This window comes from Melozone crissalis, unplaced genomic scaffold (assembly GCF_028551555.1).
Source record: "Melozone crissalis strain CALT ecotype California unplaced genomic scaffold, PUWL_Pcris_2 ptg000027l_1, whole genome shotgun sequence".
In the NCBI taxonomy this organism is placed as follows: domain Eukaryota; kingdom Metazoa; phylum Chordata; class Aves; order Passeriformes; family Passerellidae; genus Melozone; species Melozone crissalis.
Genome location: NW_026535805.1, coordinates 62,994,753 through 63,014,245, shown reverse-complemented (window position 1 = coordinate 63,014,245; position 19,493 = coordinate 62,994,753). Strand labels below are relative to the sequence as shown.

At 41.5% G+C, this 19,493-nt stretch overlaps 1 protein-coding gene across 1 annotated transcript; it reads right to left on the bottom strand.

The window, feature by feature from the left end:
• Positions 1-5,236: 5,236 nt before the first annotated feature.
• On the bottom strand, positions 5,237-12,567 carry CMPK2 (cytidine/uridine monophosphate kinase 2). The gene is made up of 5 exons (XM_054279049.1): positions 12,472-12,567; positions 12,023-12,137; positions 11,008-11,209; positions 9,614-9,847; positions 5,237-6,576 (listed from the first exon to the last, which is right to left on the bottom strand). The coding sequence occupies exons 1-5, from the start codon at positions 12,565-12,567 to the stop codon at positions 6,456-6,458; spliced, it is 768 nt and encodes a 255-aa protein (XP_054135024.1). The 3' UTR covers positions 5,237-6,455.
• Positions 12,568-19,493: the final 6,926 nt, after the last annotated feature.

Genomic DNA, 19,493 nt, shown 5'->3' with positions numbered 1-19,493 from the left:
CTCTTTGCTGTGTTACCAGAGTCATATGGGAATGCTGCTTGGAGCTGAGCTGCACTGCCATGGGGAAGCAGAGTCACTTCAAGGCTTCTGATCTTAAATATCACAGTTCAACCTGACAGCAGTTCAGAAGCTGTGAACTGCTAAATAAAAGCTAACTGTAAGTACTCTTCCTTTACTAAAATAACCTATGTTCCATTTACCAAATAAATCTCATGTGGAAATTGGAAAAGCAGAGCAAAACCCATATTGTTTGGGCATTACACATGCATAGTACATAAACATGATACACAAACTACATTACAAAGAAATGTCTGTATAGCTTGTTTGACACTTAGGTAATCAACTTTAGTAAAATATTGTTGTAGAGTGAATGGATTTTTCAAATTAAAATATTAGTGCAGAGATATTTTTGCCAACCTAACACAGTATTCACCCCAAAAATTTGCTGGCTGGGAACAAGGAATACGTGTGGCTGGATACAGACCAAACTTCAGAGACTGCAGCAGCACAATATTGTCTGAGTATCAATAGTATGAAATCTGCTTCTATCAGCAGATGAGGCTCCTTCCTTAACCTGGTGCATCACTCCAACCTTCTCCAAGTCTGACCAACACCAGAGTCAAGGAGGACTTGGAAATGGTCAAAGAATCATAGAATCATAGGATTGTTTAGGTTGGAAAAGCCCTCTAAGATTGTTGAGTCCAGCTGTTAACCCAGCACTGCCAAGACGACCACCAAATACCCATGAACACAATTTTTAAGTACCCCCAGGGATGGCCACCACTTCCCTGAGCAACCTGTTACAATGCCGGACAAACCTTTCCATTAAGAATTTTTTTCTGATATCAAATCTAAACCTTTCCTTGCACAACTTTAAAGCATTTTCTCTTGTCCTGTTGCTTTATTATCTGTGAGAAAAGACCAATCCCCACCTCACTACAACCTCCTCTCTGGTAGTTGTAGATAGTGACAAGATATCCACCAAGCCTCCTTTTCTCCAGGATTAATGTCCCCAGCTCCTTCAACCACTCCCCACAGGATTTGTGGTCTGAACCCTTCACCAGCTTTGTTGCTCTTCTTTGGACACCCTCTGGCACCTTAATGCCTTTCTTGTAGTGAGGGTCTCTCGAGCACAGTACTCAAGGTGTAGCACTTGTATCACCAACAAAAGCCTAAGCACTGGCTCAGAAGATTTACAGTTGTGGGATGTGGTCTGAAACATCTGCAAAATTGTGTCTTCTGCCCTCTCAGGGAGAGTAGCGCCTACTTGCTAACAACATCTTTCATGAAATAAAACTGAAAGCCCCAGCAATTCTGCAGCCTGCACTAAGCTTTCAGCAGTGTAGCTGGCTCCAGTGAGGGGGAGAGCAGCAGGAAAAGTAAATTACCCTGCTGGAATTCATTCTGTATTTGCCACATGCTTAAAGTGCAGCTTTTCTGTCTGGGTATTTTCATAAGCAATGAGGTTGCAGACAGCATTTTTCATCATATCTCCCTTGCTTTGGAGTACACAACATGCACTGTCTTTATGGCTGAAAAAAAGGTCATGACTGGCCAGCTGGTAACACAAAATGCATTTTTACACTAATGGCAAGGTATTCTAGCTTTTATTTCACAAAATTTCACTGACTGCATATTTACATAAACCCTACATCTGTTTAGTTAAATTAAGCCAGAGGGTGATGATCTTTGTCTTTACAACAGAGCTGATTTAATTTTATTGAACAAAGCTTTCTATTTAAAAGATCAAAGTCAGTGCAGCCCCCTGCAGCAACAACTTAAAAGTTTCTTCAACTATTTGAATTAATGAAATACTGTAACTGGGACTGAACAAGCAGGAAAAAGAAAAAAGGAAAATAAAAATAAAAACTCCTTGGGGCTTTGTTTATCATGAACTTTGAGAGACATTTTTCCTTTCATCAAAGTCCCATTGAGTGTCCTGACTCTCCTGCCTCTGAGAAGGCAGGAATTGATAGCAGAAGCAGCATGCACAGTTTTAGACAAATGTAGCAAAGAACTGGCATCTCTAGATTCCATGTGCTAGTTCCAGGTGCTAGTGAGGTCCTACTTGATAAAATATCAGTTTGTCTATAAAATTGCTTGGTAACTCTACAGAAAATAATTGTAAAATCATGAGTTTGAAACTGTAGCTGTAGTGGAGATAGATATTTCATGCCTTCTGAGAGAGTCTGCCTGTGACCTCCTAGCATCTGACTTTGGGGAAATTGTCTTGCAAACTTATTTTTGGGAGGGAAATGGCTAAACACCTGCCTTACATTTCAGTCCTGAAGTTTGGTATTTGCTTGCAAGTAGTTTTCTCACCTCCCAGACTGACAGCAGAACTCACTACTCTTACACTGGGTGAGCCCATGGCTACACCTCATGCTACAGCAGGATGGGGTCAAACACGCACCAAAATTCACTCTTTGTGCCTGTCCATAGGTTATATCTGGCAGGCAGCCCAGGAACATGGACCAAAAGGAACTGTAGCATGTTCCAACTTAGCCCTCAGTTAGGACACTGGTGAAACTGGCCCCAAAGTCTGTTGTGGCTCCAAGGAAACCTTTCCCAGAGATCTATGTTGCTTCTACATCTCTTGTACACAATACATCCAAATTAGCACTTCAGCTTGGATCAGGAGAGTGCTGTGGCAGCTTTCCTCCTGACCATCCCTCTTTACCATGCTGTGCTTCACCTGCTGAAACAGTCCTGGCATCTATCAACTGGACCCCATCCAGACAAAGCTACACAAAAAAATCTGGTGTATGAGTACACTTATTGCACTACAGCTGCTAACATGAGGCCAGTCAATGTGACCAGATTAGAGCTGGTCTAAAATAAATCTCTGAAATACACAGAGGGCACACACTGGTCCCCTGTGCCAGCTCCTCTGTGCTACAGATCATCCCTACTTGTTCCAGGCCACCTGCTAATGTAGACTCAACCCAAAGAGGCTGCACTACTGCTTTCTGACCCTCTCACTGTTTAAATGGGTGAATAGTGCCATTTTAGGCACCATATGGTATCCCTGCAGGCCTCCAGCTGCCACTCTGCAGATCAACAGCTCAACCAAATGTCTCGTGTCATATCTGGCAGCCCCACACAGACATCTCAGATACCTCAGGGAGAATAACTGCCGTGGATGTCTATGTTTAGACAACTGAATACCATTTTATTTTAGCATCTATTCCCCTCTAGACCAAAAAAAATGAAGCAAATGAAATTGAAAATGAGAATGCCGATGCTTTAAATACTATGGTGTGTTTTATGAAATAGAATGCACAATATAGAATAAATAAAATAATAAAAATAGAATTTCTTGAAAAATTCATTAAAACTAAATTTTTAATAATCTAAAAAGTATACAAAGCTTAATCTGACAACAACAAAAGTATTTTTTGTCCTTCAAGAAACAGCTGAATTTTACAAATTGCATTTATTGTTCAGTAAGGGATGAATTCACTGAATTGAACAGAATAATTGCAAAGCTTGAGATTCAGTTTCTGTTTGTGTTATTTACTGGCCTAATTCCCCAGATTTGAAGACTGTAGCATCAGTGTCTTTGCAGGACCATATTCTAAAGCTAGCAAATCAATAAATTATTAAATTACTAATAGTAATAGTATTAAATGTAATAATAGTAATAAATGAAACAAGCTTTGGCATGTTTCCTGTCTTGAGGGTGACAGAGATGACAGAGAGCAGCCCTTCTCTGTTACTAGCAAACTCCTGGTGTCCAGCATGGGCTGGCTGCAGGTAGGCAGGGATGCTCTCTGGGCTAACCCAGGACTGCCTGGCAGGGGCTGGTGGCCACGGGCCAGTGCTGTGTCATGGCTGAACCTCCCTTATACAGGATGTCTTACACAGCAAGCACCCTCCAAAGCTGCAGAAAAACATTTACATGCCAAGGAACTGACTTCTGAATCTGCGTGGAAATACCTGGGAGATTACCGGTCTTTCAGACACTTAAACGTTAAAATCCTGACCTCTTGTGGCCATCAAACTGTCCAGCAAAACTTCTGCCAGTTTCTAACATAAGCGATGCTCTTGCTGGGTGCAGGATAGTAATTTGTGTATTCCTGCTCCCAGACCTGCCTGTGTGCCAAGTTATTGATAAACCTCACATTTGAACATCTCTGTGGGCCCAGAGGAGGCCACAAATGAGATCAGAGGGCTGGAGCACCTCTCCTACAAAGGCAGGCTGAGAGAGCTGGGGCTGTTCAGCCTGGAGAAGGGAATGCTTTGGGGAGACCTTAAAACAGCCCTCCAGTACCTAAGAGGGGAGATTTAGATTAGATAATTGGAATAAATTCTTTCCTGTGAGACTGTTGAGGAAACAGGTTGCCCAGAGAAGCTGAGGATGCCTCATCCCTGGATGTGTTCAAGTCCAGATTTAATGGGCCCCTGAGAAACCTGATCTAGTGGGTGGTATCCCAGCCCACAGCAGGGGGTTTAGAAATAGATGATCCTTAAGGTCCTTTCTAACCTAAGCCATTTTCCTTGATTCTGTGATTTGTCCTAAATGTAAATGAAGCCTTTTTAGACACTGTGGACAAAAATCTCCAGAAATGCCACAGAAATGGGAAGCATGGGAGTGGGTCTACACATTAACATCCTGCAGGTGGCACAGAGCTACTTGCAGACCTTTAATTTTAACAAAGAGAAAGGGAATGTTTGTTTTGTCTACCTTGCCTTGCTGTTCTCCTAGTCTGCATCAGTAGCTTTGGGTTATAGAAAAATTTAGACTATGAATATATTCTGCATGTGTGCAATTGATAACATCTGATGTGAATTTTTGCAGATATATATAATTATTGCACCACTTCAAATAGGAATCTAAACTTCTAAGAACTCAGCATCAAAACCCAGAAAGTCTGGCTTCATGTGCAAGTCTGCATAAGGACAAAGGGCAAAGGGAGTTTCTCAGGATGAGTGATCTTTTACCTGCACAAGCTAAGGCTACACAATATTTAGGACAGGCACATATTTGCACCCTGATCATTCATATGCAGTAGTGTCTTAAATATAAGAATTTCCTCTATCCAGGACTGAGTACCTGAATACTTTATAATTTCTAAAATAATTGGAGCATCTACAAGTATGCATTTTCAGTCTGCATGTATGGCAAATCCAAAGGCTGCTGAAATACAAATAATATACAAAACAAAACAGCATCCATTTCTAGAATTTATAAATTTATAGAATGTATAACTTATATAATATATTAAATCAAAAACATTAAACAGTGCATGAATTAAATGTATTTTTTAGAAGTTTTTCTTTCTATCACCTTGTATATACAGACTGGACATAGGAACTACAGTACTGAGTATATTATTATTTAGAAGACAGATTCATTGATAATTGCACTTGCTTAAAACAGGAAAGTAAGTAAAAGTGTTTTAAATCAAATTTACATTTTAAGATTTTTTTTCTGGAACTGCAGCTTTATTTCTGACCTCACAAAGACTTATCCATATGTTTAGTTTTACACTTAGGAGTTCAACTAATATGCATAAAAATAAGCTTTTGCAGACCTGAAGTCTTGATGCAGGTCTGAAGTCTCTGCATTCACATTCAACCTGTTTGAACACCCACATAAGAAAGAAAAGATGAACTCAAAAGGTGCAATCATTCCCACTGCTCAGAATCTCTGAGGTTTTTCATTTCACATTCTCTCAAAAGAAGATTAGTTCTCATTAACAAATATTAATAGGATAAAGTTTTGTAAAAAATATTATAGTGATTATTTATAAGTTTTTAGTTTCCAGTTCTCCTCAGGTCTCTGTTTCTCATTTGCTGGCATTGTCTGGGTTCCCTCTGAAAATATTCATATATATAGATATTTCATTTGAATATATAAACAGGCTTGGACTTTATTACTTAGAGCCTTTGGTGTTTACTGGCACTCGTTTACAACACATTTTTTCCACGATGCTCATCATAGCAACAGCTGCACATCCTCTATATCAAAAAAACCCTCAACACTGGGCACTGGATTTTCTGTTCCTGAATGTTACAATCATTTTATGGTTTTAGTGGTTCTGATATTTTAGCCTCTCCTTGGACATCTAATGCTCCTGATGCAGTGCAGCAAATTTTGGCACACAATGGATTGGGGAATAGGTTCTCCTGGTGAAGAAGATGCAATATGATAGGATCTCAAAATATCCCGGTGTCAGAAAGCACTCTGAGGCACTCCATGCATGACTGTAGTATGTCTGTTTCTTTACAAAGAATGCTGAATGATGTAAGTACTACTTTTCTGTATTTTGCCTTATACAGAGAAGTAAAGTAGCAACCACAAAACAGATAACCTGCACAGATTACTGTTGACAGAATAAAACCGTATTCAGTATTTCTGTGAGACAAAACAAATCACTGTACATTTTCAGGTACCAAAACAGTGGGGCAATAAAAAGTATCTTTTAAGTGCTACTACACAAAAGTTGCTTTCAAAAAGCACAGTGCTTCTTAATTAGTTGTAGAACAGTCTTGAGAACCTCTTCTTTGGAGGGACTGGCATCAACCTCTTGGCACGCAGGATTCACCATCCTTCTGTATGACTCTTCAACTCTAAAAACAAAACAGAGAAAAATAGAGAAATTAAACTTCAAAATGCAGGGATATGAAATGAAATTAGTCATCAGTCTCAGAAGACAGCGCTTACACTGCAGAGACAGAGGACAGAAAATCTAATATGAAGCTAAGAATGAAATCTCCAGCAAAGAGCAATAAACCATTAGGAACTATTACAATGTAAATCTCAAACCATGCAGTTTCCTCGACATTGATCTCCAGAGCTCCAGCCCTATTAACAAGACATGGCATAAAGTATTTCTTTCTTTACAGCTTGTCACTGGATACAGTTTGGTATAGCAGTAGAGTGGACAGTTTGCTTCTAGCACCTGAATTAATTTTTTTCATTTTCTGCCAAGGTATCTCTGAACTATATGGCATTGCATTGTGTAGTTGTGCTCATTGACTGATCCCAGCTTTGACTCACTAGATTATAGGGTTGACATATCATTCAACCCCTTCCTCTGATCAACTAACCAGATGAATAACAGGATAAAATACAGGATGAAAACCTCCTCACTTAGGCTATAAGCATAATGCAGAACCCTCCCACATTGTGTCTTTGAGGGTGTGAATGGGGATGTAAATATTATTGTCTATGTTTCCATAATGCCATTCAGGACAAAAGTCACAAGACAAATCAAGGAAGATTCTGGATGTTCTCATATTCAAATTGAAAAAATGAACAGGTAGAAATAACTAAAAGCTTTCTGACATGAATATGCAGTAACAGGATTAAAATGTAAAAGATGCTTAAATGGCAGTATATTCCCTAGCTAAGTCATCCCTCTGCAGGTCCCACTATATGAGCTGGATGTCCACACAGAGTTTCTGTCAAAATTAGGCAATCACAGAATCATAGAATGTTAAGGGGCTGGAATGGGCCTTAAAAATCATTTAGTCCCAGTCCCCCTACCACAGTCAGGGATACTTCCCACCAGACCAGGTCGCTTAAGGCCTTACCCAACCTGACTATGAACACTGACAGAGTTGAAGCATCAACAGCATCTCTGGGCAACCAGTTTCAGTAGCTTAGCATCCTCACAGTTAAAAATTTCTGACTAATAGCTAACCTAAATTTCCCCTCTTTCCATCTGTATCCATTACTCTTTGTTCTGCCTCTACAGTTCCTGATGAAAAGTCCCTCTCTGGTTTCCCTGTAGGCCCCTTCAGATACTGGAAGGTTGCTACGAGGTGCCTATTCAACCTTCTCTTTTCCAGGCTGAACAGCCTCCCCTTTCTCAAGCTGTCTTTGTAGAGGAGGTGCTCCAGTTCTCTTATCAATTTTGTGACCCTCCTCTGAGCTTGCTTCAACAGTTCCATGACCTCCTTTTGTTGGGGACACCAAAACTGGACTCAGCACTCCAGGTGAGGTTTCACAAGACCAATGTATAGGAGGAGAATCCCCTCCTTCAACCTGCTGACCATGGTGCACAGATGCAGCCCAGGGCACGGTTGGCATTCTGGGCTGTGAGTGCACGTTGCCAGCTCATAATGAGTTTTTCATCAACCATCACCCTCAAGTCTTTCTTTGCAGGGCACTCTCAATCACTTCTCCATCCAACCTGTAGATGTGCTCGGGATTACCACAACACAGGTGTAGGACATTGTACTTCCCTTTGTGGAATTTCATGAAGTTTACACATGCTCACCCCTCAGGCCTGTCCAGGTTCCTCTGAATGGCATCCCTTCCCTCCAGTATGTCCACTGCACCACACAGCTTGGTCTTGTCAGCAAAGCTGCTGAGGGTGCACTCACTTCCACTGCCCATGCCACCAAAAAGATGCTGAATAGTATCAGCCCCAGCAGCGAGCCCAGGGGACACCACTTGTCATTGGTTCCCATGTGGACAGTAAGCCATTGCCCACAACTCTGTGTGTGCTGCCATCCAGCCAATTCTTCATTCACTGAATGGTCCATTGGGCAAATCCATGTCTCTCAAATCTGAAGATGAGGATGTCACGTCAAACACTTTGCATGTTACTGTCACATGTCATGTCACTGTCAAACACTTTGCAGAAGTCCAGGCAGATATCATCATCTGCTCCATTCACCAATGTTGAATTTGTCAGGCAAAGTCTCCTCTTTGTAAAGCCACGTTGGCTTTACAAATTATAGCCACTTTTGACTTTACAACATTTTTAAGGTATACCATCACTAGAAATTTATAATCCTAAAGGTAGATTTCAGCCTTGCTTGTAGATATGGAAATCAATGTTCAGGTGTCTCTGCTGAGGTATCTACATGAACACTGGGTATTTGAGTTTCCACCTTAGACAAAGATGATCTAATCAATACATTTGGCAGAGCCTAGACAGCAATTCAGCATACCCTGAAGCAGGATACCTAGGAGCCATTCAGTGGCTTAAATTAATGTACCTAGTACAGCTTGAGATGCTCTGGACTATCTCATTTAGCTTCCAGTTCCTAGCCCAAGAAGTGTCCACAGGTTCTGCATCACAACTCATATGGAAAGGCTTCAGTTTAGATCACTGAGCTCCAAACAAGTGGTGAGATAAATCACTTTGAAGGCTCCATTGAATGTGTTGACTATACTGGTACCTGGAACACTTTGTACAACTAAAGGCATCTACAAGAGGATGTTTAAATTTTATTCTCTTAATCTGGAGCTCAATTCCAGAATTTCCTGGGGAACCTGTGTGTTTCATCTTCTTGCCTCCCAGTCCTGGAACCCTTAAGTCCATTTCCTTCATGACCTCAATAAGAAAGATGCGAAAATAAAAGCAGCAAAGCAAAATAGAGGTATTTTAACTCAAAGATCCTTTACAATTAAATTATACATCTGCATCTTTCAAACACTTTCAGTTAGAAGTGAGAGAATTTACACTCCCTGAAAGCCATGCATTCTTTCCAAAAAAAAAAACAAACAAACAAAATAAAAACCAAACAAAAGCTTATACAAAGGAAATTTGTGTGGAAATTCTTGTCCCAATAACATGGGAGGCACATTTGTTATTGATCCCAGAGGGACCAAGATTGCCTCCAGCCTCTTATTCCCCATTAAAGGAATTACCTTTGGCGAAACAAGCTGTTAGCTTCCAACTCAGCTTCCTCCTTTGTTTTCTCCAACCCCCGATGCTGAAGTCTCTGGACTCGTTCTTCAGGGTCAACAGTCAGGAGAAGCACAAGATCAGGTTTAAGCAGATCTTCAGGCCACTGATACACCTCATCTTGAGCTGGTGGAAGTTCCTGGACTTCCCCACTTGTTTCAGTGGCAATTGCATAGGCAGCTGTGCTGTGCCAGTATCTGTCAGGAAAACACAAAATGGAGGGAGAGAAATTTTAAAGAGAACATTAATTCTTCAGTAATATAGAAGACAGTTGGCATTATAACAAGAAGTCAATAATGATGAGATAGGTGACACCATGGCTTTGAAGGGAAATCCAAATAACAGTTCTGTGCTATCCATTATTTCTAAATTATAATAGTCAGTGCACTATTCAGAGTTAATGTGAACTATTAATTAAAACATTATGTAGATACTGCTTCAGATACTCCTATCAAAAGAAAGTCTCCTGTAATATTGAGACAGGTCAAAGAAGAGTTACAATATATCTCAAAATCCTTTACTCTGAGTCCCCTTTTTTGTAATTCCCATCCCACTTAATGCAATAGATTTGGTAGAGAACATGCAGTCTTCACAAACATGCAAATGAACAGGCATTACTAATGCTACTAATTTCACTTGCATTCAATATTGTCCCTACTACAAGGCACTGTGTTTGATAGATTTCAGTGGATTTGAGGCTGGTTGAAAACAGCACTCACATGCAACTAAGGCATGTGTGCATGTGTGTCTGTGTGTGTAGCAGGAGGTTACAGTAACACCTACTGAAATAAGCTAGAGGGTTCAATGTACATCTAGACTTTTTTATGAACAGTAATATTGTAAGCTGCCTACACATTTAGTGAAAACCAGAAATAACACGAACTCAAAAAAGTAGGAAGTATATCTCTGTGTTTAAATTCACAAAGAGTAAGTTTACCTAACACTCAGTCATTCCAATCCACCCATATGTGAGAGACATCTTGGAGACAGCCATGACCAGCAGCCCACAGTCTCCTCTGGTTTGTCACAAAACCCTGGTTTAGCTCAGGATGCACAGTCTGTGCCTTCACTATTCCTAACTGAAGATGTAACAATTTTCATGTTTCCTAAAGCTAGTTATGAGTATTACACTGACTGAAGTTCCCTATTTTACTGTTATCATAAATGTTACTCTTTAAAAGATATAATATTTATCTGACTCTCTGCAGAGTGCTTCCAAAAAAAACCTGAACAAACTACAAAAAAACCCAAAACAAAACCCCTGAAGAAACACAGAGACAATCACTGACTGCTTGCAACACTGCCAGAACAACTGTATGATGGCACTGATATAAGAGGACTTCTTAAATACACAAACCTGTCTATGATCACAGGTGCCTGAGTGGATGCTTTTGCTATCTCTGAAGCCAGAATGTAGTTGCCCGCAGCATAAAATGCTCTTTTAATGGGTGTTCGCTCGTCATCAAATACAGTCCTCCACTGGCTGATGCAGGGTGGTGGGGACCGCAGCAGGATGCCATTCAGGGTGTCCTTAACAGCCTGGGTCACTGTGGTTTTGCCTGCATTTCATTTACAGAAGGAAACATTAATTATATTATTTACCAGATACACCTGAATCTAAAAACTGAAAAACGCTTCTGTCTGTTCATGTGGAATACAGATTTTGACATCTGAATATGTAACTCAAGCATATTGTCATAAGGTTTCCAGTAGAAAATGATTCTGATTCTGGTTGCAGGAATTATTACTCCTCTTCCTGATCTCTGGGCCTTCCAGCCCTTCCTTTAGCCAGCTTTCAGTTTTCATTTCCTTAAATGCATTAGGTGCACGGCAATTTCTCTATATATTCATGGCAATTTCCCTATCTATTAATTTATAACATTTTTCCCGGCTGCAATTTATGTGAATGTTGCCATGCTGGTTATCCAGTTCCTTCTTTACAGGAGGATTTTCAGTTCTCTTTAACTGACAAGTCAGAAAACAAAGTTAGCCAGAAGTAAGCAATATTTCTCTCTTAGACAAACTGCTGGCAGCTCCCCAGACTACCACCAGTTTAGTTTATTTATTTGAAAACTCTCCAGTAAAAGTATGTTTCATCATCTGCACAAGAAATTTAATTTTCAATATTCCACTCTGTATTCTGTCATTTGCATAGGTAAGGAATTAAACTACTGAATGTAAATTAGCATATACTAATCTTTTACAAGTAAGAGAAGACAGATTGGCATTTGTAATTATTAATTCTGTATCTGTCACAGGTTTCTGAGATTTTTAAAATTTTATTTTAAAGCCTGATGTCTAATAAAAAACATAGCAGTTGCTCCTTTCAACAATTTCTCATCTGTGATTCTTCAACCACACGTTGCTCTTACCTGTGGCATCCAGGCCCTCAAAAACTATGACGGGAAAAGATCCCTTTTTTTGGTGCTCTGGGCATTTCTCCAGCAGGTCGAGTACGGCTTCAGCCTCTGGGATTCGTTCTGCACACTGCAAGGAGCGATCACAGCATGTGTTGGCTCGGAAGGGACCTGTAAAGACCATCTAGTCCAACCCCATGCAGTGCACTGGATCATCCTAAACTAGATCAGGTCTCTTAGAGCCCTGTCCAGCCTCGCCTGGAATGTTTCAAGTGGTGGAACATCCATCACCTCTCCGGGCAACCTATGCCAGTTTCACCATCCTCATCGTAAAAAACTTCTTCCTTACACCTGGTCAGAACCTGCCCTCCCTCCGTTTAAAACGATTACCCCCGTTCCCGCGGCACCCTCCCGCCCCACGGCTCTGGAGAGCCAGACTCGGGCTCCGCGCCCGCGGTGCTGACCTGGCGCAGGCGCTGGCGGAGGGCGCTGGCGGAGGGCGGCAGGGCGCGCACCGCGGACCGGGGGCCCGGGGAGCCCGGGGCGCAGCGCCCCAGCATCGCCGGGAGCAGCGAGCCGGGAGCAGAGAGCCGGGAGCTGCGATCCCGACCAGCGGCACAGCGAAGGGGGCGGGCGGAAGCGGAGGAGGAGCCAGCGGGAAACGAAACTGGCCCGGCCGGCCGGGAAAGCGCCGGTCCGCGGGGAGCAGCTCCTCGGAGCAAGGGGCAGCTCCTCGGAACGCCCTTCTGCTTTCCCCGCCCCGCGTCACTGGCACCGGGTTGAACGGGCTCGCTCCCGCGGGGAATGGGCGGTGGCAATCACGGGATGTAAGGTCCCAGTGTTTTGCGGAGAAAAGAAGAAACCTCACAACTTTATAAAAGTTGTAAAGCCCGGTATGCTTTTATTACGACGCGCGCCGGACGCAAGCCTCCCCGAAAGGCATGCGTACCCCTGAAGACCTCAGGTCTCCTTTTATCCCCCTTCCAAATGCATATGCATACAGTTTCACAATAGGTTCATACATATTCATTCCGCGTGACATTTATCGCCAGTTCTTCTTTATCAAAGGAATTCCTAGGTCGGGGGCAAATTGACCTTGTGGTAATTTCTGTTTTTCTTTCTCTGTCTCCTTGTTGTCTCTGGAATGCGGCTTTTCCTTCAGCTTTGGCGTCACAGACTTTTCACCTCTCCTAGACACTTCACTTAATTCAGAATGGATCTCTACTCTGTCTCACCAGCCTCTGGATCCGGCCCGCCAGCAGCAAAGGGTCGCATTCCCACGGGTTCCCGTGGCTGAATCCTGGCGATCTTCTAAAAAAAAAAAAAAAAAATTAAAAAAATTAGACGTGCAAAATATGCTCCACTGGCCCAAAATAACAAACAAGTCCTAACCCAAACTGAACTACTTTGTTGAGTTGCAGTGCCCAAGCAACACTGGGCTGTCAGGCATATCAGTAACTTGACCCCATTATTTGGTAATTCAGTGCCTTGATATCAAGACCAACAGGCACAAATAATTTTGGGGGTAAACTGGACTTTTAGAAGGCTGTTGCCATTTTCCAAACAATTTTGCCAAGGCCAATTTCAGCTTTCATCAGTTCAGATGTATGAACCATGAACACTGCAAATAGCAATAGCACAGTCTTAGTCTTGTGACAGCTGCTATGAGTAACATTGCCTAAAATGTAGTTTTTGAGTTTTCAGAAGATGTAACTTCAAATGTTGGAGAACCTGCGTCTCTTTAGGAAACTTCTTATTTACAATAGTTGGAGAACTGCCACTTAAAGATATCTAAAGTTAAACTTCCGACGTGTTTTTTGAACTAATAGACTCTGCAAGAAAATCCTTGGAAACCTGTCTTCCTCTGATCATCTCAAGCGCCTGCACAAATACCTTTTACTTAGTGTAACTGCAGGGAGAGGGGAGCAGCTGGGAGGCAGTACCAGTTGCAGATCATCTGTACTAGTTGGAAACTGCCCATCCCAAAGAAGCTGATGGAAGTCTGGGCCAGAGCCACAGCTGAGAACATAGCCTTGGAAGCTCTTCAGTACAGTCCCAGCACCATGTGCCAAAATTCATTTGGTTCTTTTTAAGGCTATTTCATACCTGAGAACTCCAGTACTATTCCACGTCACTCAAACACATGGCTAGGGCATCTGGGTATGGATACCAGAAACACAGGGTAAAACATGGTTCATTGTACAGGAAGCCAATAGATAGTTTTAAGACCATAATAATACACACTGATTAAGAGTCGGGACTCTTGTCAGCCAATATTTTGTCTGGCAGAATGACATGCTGTACATGCCTGGCTTATCCATGGTCCCTTCTCCTAGTCCTTGTGCTCCTCCAGCCTCCACAGTCACTGAATCAGGAATGCTGAACAGTACATCCTCATCTTTCAGCACCTGCTGTGGACCCTTGCTCATGGAGTTGGCTAAATGCGACACAATCTACCTCCACAAACCCCTGTGCTCTCCAATCCCAACAATCCTACTGTTGCATAAAACTTTTGTAAGTTTTAAACACACATCTTTATTTCAACACGTGCCCCTTCTAATAATGTTACTGGTTTTGGTGAATAACAGTTCAATATTCAGTTTATTTATTACATACAGGATTTTTTTAAAGATCACTCAGATTTTGCCTTCAGCTTTTTCATGTCAGAAATTACAGCCTCTATCCCTTGGTAAGGCAGCTGCTTCATCCCCTTGATCAGTTAGAAACAAGGATAACTTCTTTAACTGTAAGGTCCTGCCAAGATGTGGAGACCTGAACTGGACCACTAGTCAGGGTTTGGTTACATTTACCAAAGTTTCACAGACCAGGAGAGTAATGCAATCTACCTTGTTTCTGGGTGACATTAAGCTTTAAGTTGACTTTTTTTCTGTTCTTCCTCCCACAGAGCCATTGATTTCAGAGGAGAAGCAACAGTGACTAAGATGTCCTTTCTGAGCACAAGTGCCACTGCTGAGCTCAGCATCAGCTACACAAGGTTTCAATTACTCTTTTGGATCTGTGCTGCCTCACCTTTATCTGTACTGAAACTTACCTGCCACTTTTCTGTTCATTTGTTTGCTTGAGGTCCAATTTATTTGCAGCCAAGTTTCATTTCAAAAGTGCTTGTAAACCTGGCCATTTCCCTCACTGACCTCTCAGTTTTTTGGGTTTTTTTTTTTTTTTTTTTTATTGTTGTTGGCTTATTTTGTTTGTTTTTTCTCCAATGCTACTGTTGCCTTTCCCCGCTGCTGAACAAATGGAAAGAACTTACTTTCATTTTCTCTTTTCCCTTTTACCATCTCACTGCCTTGATATAACCTAGTTACAACTATTCCTGAACCAAGCTGGTGGTGATTCCTTCATTTATAATATGCTTATGAGATCATACATAATAGGCATGTGATGCCTGTTCTCTTGCCTAATTACTTTAAAGTACCCTCTTTCAGGATTACAGTAAAAATATAGGAAAAGAGAGTTGTCTTTTTATGCCCAAGATACTTTGTTGTATTTAAAATCAGTGGAGACAGTATGACTTTTTTCAGCCTCTCTACAAGGACCTTTATAATTTTTTCCTCTGTATAATATGAAGCAATGTTGAAGAACAAATGTGCTAATTATGTACAAAACACTGCCCAGGAGCATTTTTACATCTTTGAGTGTCTACTGTGCTTACATAGAGCTATAGGGATGAGATACAGAGACAAGAAGAGGCCATATGAATATTCAAAAATTTTTGATCCACACAAAATGGAAAAAGAGAAAAAAAAACCAAAACCAAACCATGGAAATTGATTAGCCTGTAACTTAAGAGTATATCTAAGTGTACAGTCCTGTAAAAGCTGTCTGATACACAAGCAGGAATAACTTAAGTCAAAGGCACATAAAATGGGTAGGTACATGGAATGCACATAAATAAAACTGCTCTTTTAATGCAAAATAAACTTTAAAGAATATCAATAAATGGCCCTCCAGTAAAGAAAAAGATCTGGGGATAAGACAATAAGAACACAGAAGGCAGTATAGTGTCAGGCCAAGAGAGATTCCTCTTCCGCCCATGACAGTGGCCACTGCCAGGTGTTTAGGGGAGGTTATGGAAAGGACACAGAAAGATCCTTCTCTCAACATACTTTTGTCAAGAAAGGATCTGATGATCCTTGAGGTCCCTCCCAACCTGGTATTCTATCGTTCTAAAAGTCTATGATCTTTTCCTAGACCATAAAAATCATCTTTTTAATACTTCTTGAATGGGAATTCATATCTACACTATTAAGGGTCCATGGTGGACTTCTTTCAAATGTGCCTAATCTGTAGCTATATTCATATTGTGTGTTTCATATGTCTTTCATAACTTAATTGCATGTGGGTTTGAGCTTTCGTTTGGTAACTTCCCCTTGGATTTTTTCATCCAAAGGAGAGCTGAGTCGCTCTAAGTACAAGGTCCTTGACAGATTTGCATTTATAATGCTGCAGATGCAATGAGAAAGCAATAGTTTCCAGATGAGACTAGAGCAAGAAGTAATGTATTTACCAAATGCTAAAATTGCATCTGCCATTGCTTGATTTGCATGAGTTGTCTGGTTGTCCTTGGATGGTTTCTGGTCCTCCCAGGGGATGTGATATGACTCCTCTTTTAACCTTTTTTATGTTACTGGTTTATATCAGGAGTTTGGTTTGCCTAGCAAAATACTGTTTGACTGGAACTGCCAAATGGCCTCTCTGGAGAAAGCAATACATTTATTTCAAATATAAAATTACATTAATTCGATAAATATTATATAGGTTTTGCTTTCCTAGCAACTAGGCACAAGAGCATTATCTATGTTTAGCCCTTTGGATTCTCCCATGCTAGTTGTGTACTTATTTATTATCTAGTGCACCATTAATAACATTATTCAATAATTTTTGAAAAATTATATTAATCTTTAAAGGGTTTTTAGATACAGATTTGGAATACAGAAACGTTTTTATTACTGTGACTCCATTGTGTAAGAGGGCTTCTATAGGAAGCTAGAGGAAAGAATCATACTTCCTACAAATTTCAAAGAATATTTATGCTTGCTTTTCTGAGGTTCTTCCTGAAGGCATCAGGACAGAAAATTTCATTACAGTTCTAGCTTGCAATAATTCTTATAGATTCAAAGCTTGTGCATAAAAATGCACGTGTGTTTTCTTAAAGGCCTTACCATAGAGCCTGTGAGCTAAGACAGTTTAGGATGTAAAATGTGACTGTCCTTCTTAAAGCTGCTGGATCTTGAACATAGGAAGGGGCTACATCCTGGTCTGAGTTTACTTTGAGAGGATTTACAGTAAAGCAGAGAGTGTAATCTGAAAACATTCTTAGTTGAGGCAAAAAGTAAAAAGAACTATAATTTCCATTTTTCTAAGAAAGCACTGATAGGATTGCAAAGAACAAGAAGCCATGAGTATGCTTGGGTGCAATGTTCTCAGCATGTTTTGTTCCTTGAAATGAAGATCTGTGTTTTCAAAGAAAAACGGTCCAAAAATGCTAATGTTTTCATTTTCTGATTTATTGAGCAATATTTTTCTGACATGTTTTGGAATGTTTGGGTATCAGATGTAATTCTTGTGTTGAGAGAAATTGGTAATCATCAAGGGTTCTTTACCGACTTTGGAAATTTAGTATTTTGATCCTAATTTTTCTGGCCAGCTGAGGTACTAGGCAACAAGCTCAGGGCTAGTTATGAGCCTTCCATCTCAAAGAAGAGAGAAAGAATGTAGTTCCTACACCTGCATTGGCTTAACTTGACATGAACAAGGGATATGAATGAGGACAGAAGGGAATTTGAATTGAGGCCAGAGAAGGTAACACATAAAATAGGATTCCTGCCATGCAACAGAAGGGATGTATGGAGTGAGGAAGAAAGAGGGCATATCAGAATTCTCCAAATTAATTGAAACATTGAAGCTATCAATTAGCAACTCCAATGTCAGATTTCAGTTTAAATTTGCATTGTCTTGTCCACCTCCCTTTCCAATAATATTTTCAAGTTTGTGATCAAGAAACTCTTTATTTATTAGGATATACTGCTTTTATCCCTAATCTTGTATCTTACATAAAGCTCAAGGAACTGGAAGAGCATATAGTCAACTCCTGCTGGAATAATCTCTGCTGACAGCCTCTCAGACCATTTTGGAAAGCCTCAGAAGTGAGATGTTTCACATCATGCTGCAGCATGTGAGGGGGCATTACTGGAGCCAGACACAGCAAGAAGTTTCTCATCCTGCCCTAGTAGTATGAACCTGTGACAGCAAGAAACAGCTGATAGAAACAATAATAAAAACTGTTCAAACAATAAAAACTGCTCAGAATGGTTTTTGCTGATCCAGACATTATTCAGCCAGTAGATCACCTCCAGGAAAGTGAAGGAAAGATGACGGGAATTCGGCAAGAGGCAATGACAAGACAAATTAACACTTCTTATTCACAAGCAGGTTTTGTTTCCCATGAAAATTGCACAGGATGAAGATAGTTCTACCCCTTTTTTCGAAGGGGGAAAAAAGGGAAATAAAAAGATGAGGGCAAGACTTCTTGGCTGCACCAGCAGTTCTGGCTAGGCTGGTCAATGGAAGTGAGGGAAGCTCCATTTTAGGCCATTGACAACATGCAGGTGGAAGGTGTCAAGATTTGAGCATGACTCTGTACCTTGGCAATAGTGGCAATGTTAAACAGCCCACGCAAGAGTGAGGACAGGCTGAGTGAAGACAAAGTGAGGCTGAAAATTTGTGACAATCCTGTTAGTGTGTCTGAACACATTGGAAGACTGAAGATAGCAACTGGTATTACCATGGAGGAGCTCCTTCTCCAGCAGTACCTGTTGTACCACCAAGGAACTGAGGAATATGGTAACTGGCAGCTTTGTCCTGGTCTCTCCTGGTGTTACCAAGAGTGGGCAGCCACCAATGTCTCACCTCAGGCTGCCAACTGTTCCTGCTGCTAAGGCTAACCATGTGCTCAACTTGATGCAGCAGCTTTGCTTGAGGAGCATCATTGAGACCAAGAATCAAAGAACCTGCAATTACTTTCTTTTCATGTATCTGAAGTCATCAGGCTTCCTCACTTGGGTTGCTTTTCCATGCAAAGCTTTAAACTTACAGGAGCTCTTGAATGCCTGACAAAGGTGCAGTGCAGTTATACAAGCTCAGTTTCCCCCCTGCTACACGAGTTTAACGACAGGAGCCAAAGTCACTGAGACCTCACTCACCAAAAGGGGTCCCAGATGCTAGACCTGCTCAAACCCAGAGGTGCTCCAACCTGCTCCCAGCCCCGGGCAGCCGGCGGTGGCCGGGGCCGAGAAGCGGCTCTGGAGCGTGGGGACTCTGCAGTCACGGGTGGGGCAGGCGGGAGACGGAAAACACCGCGTCTCGGTGCCAAGTTTCGCTTCTGGGAGAAGGGAAAACGAAACCGAGCTGTTCCCCGCCGTCCGGCACGGCGGGGCGGGACGGGCGGGGAGGGGAGGCGGTCACC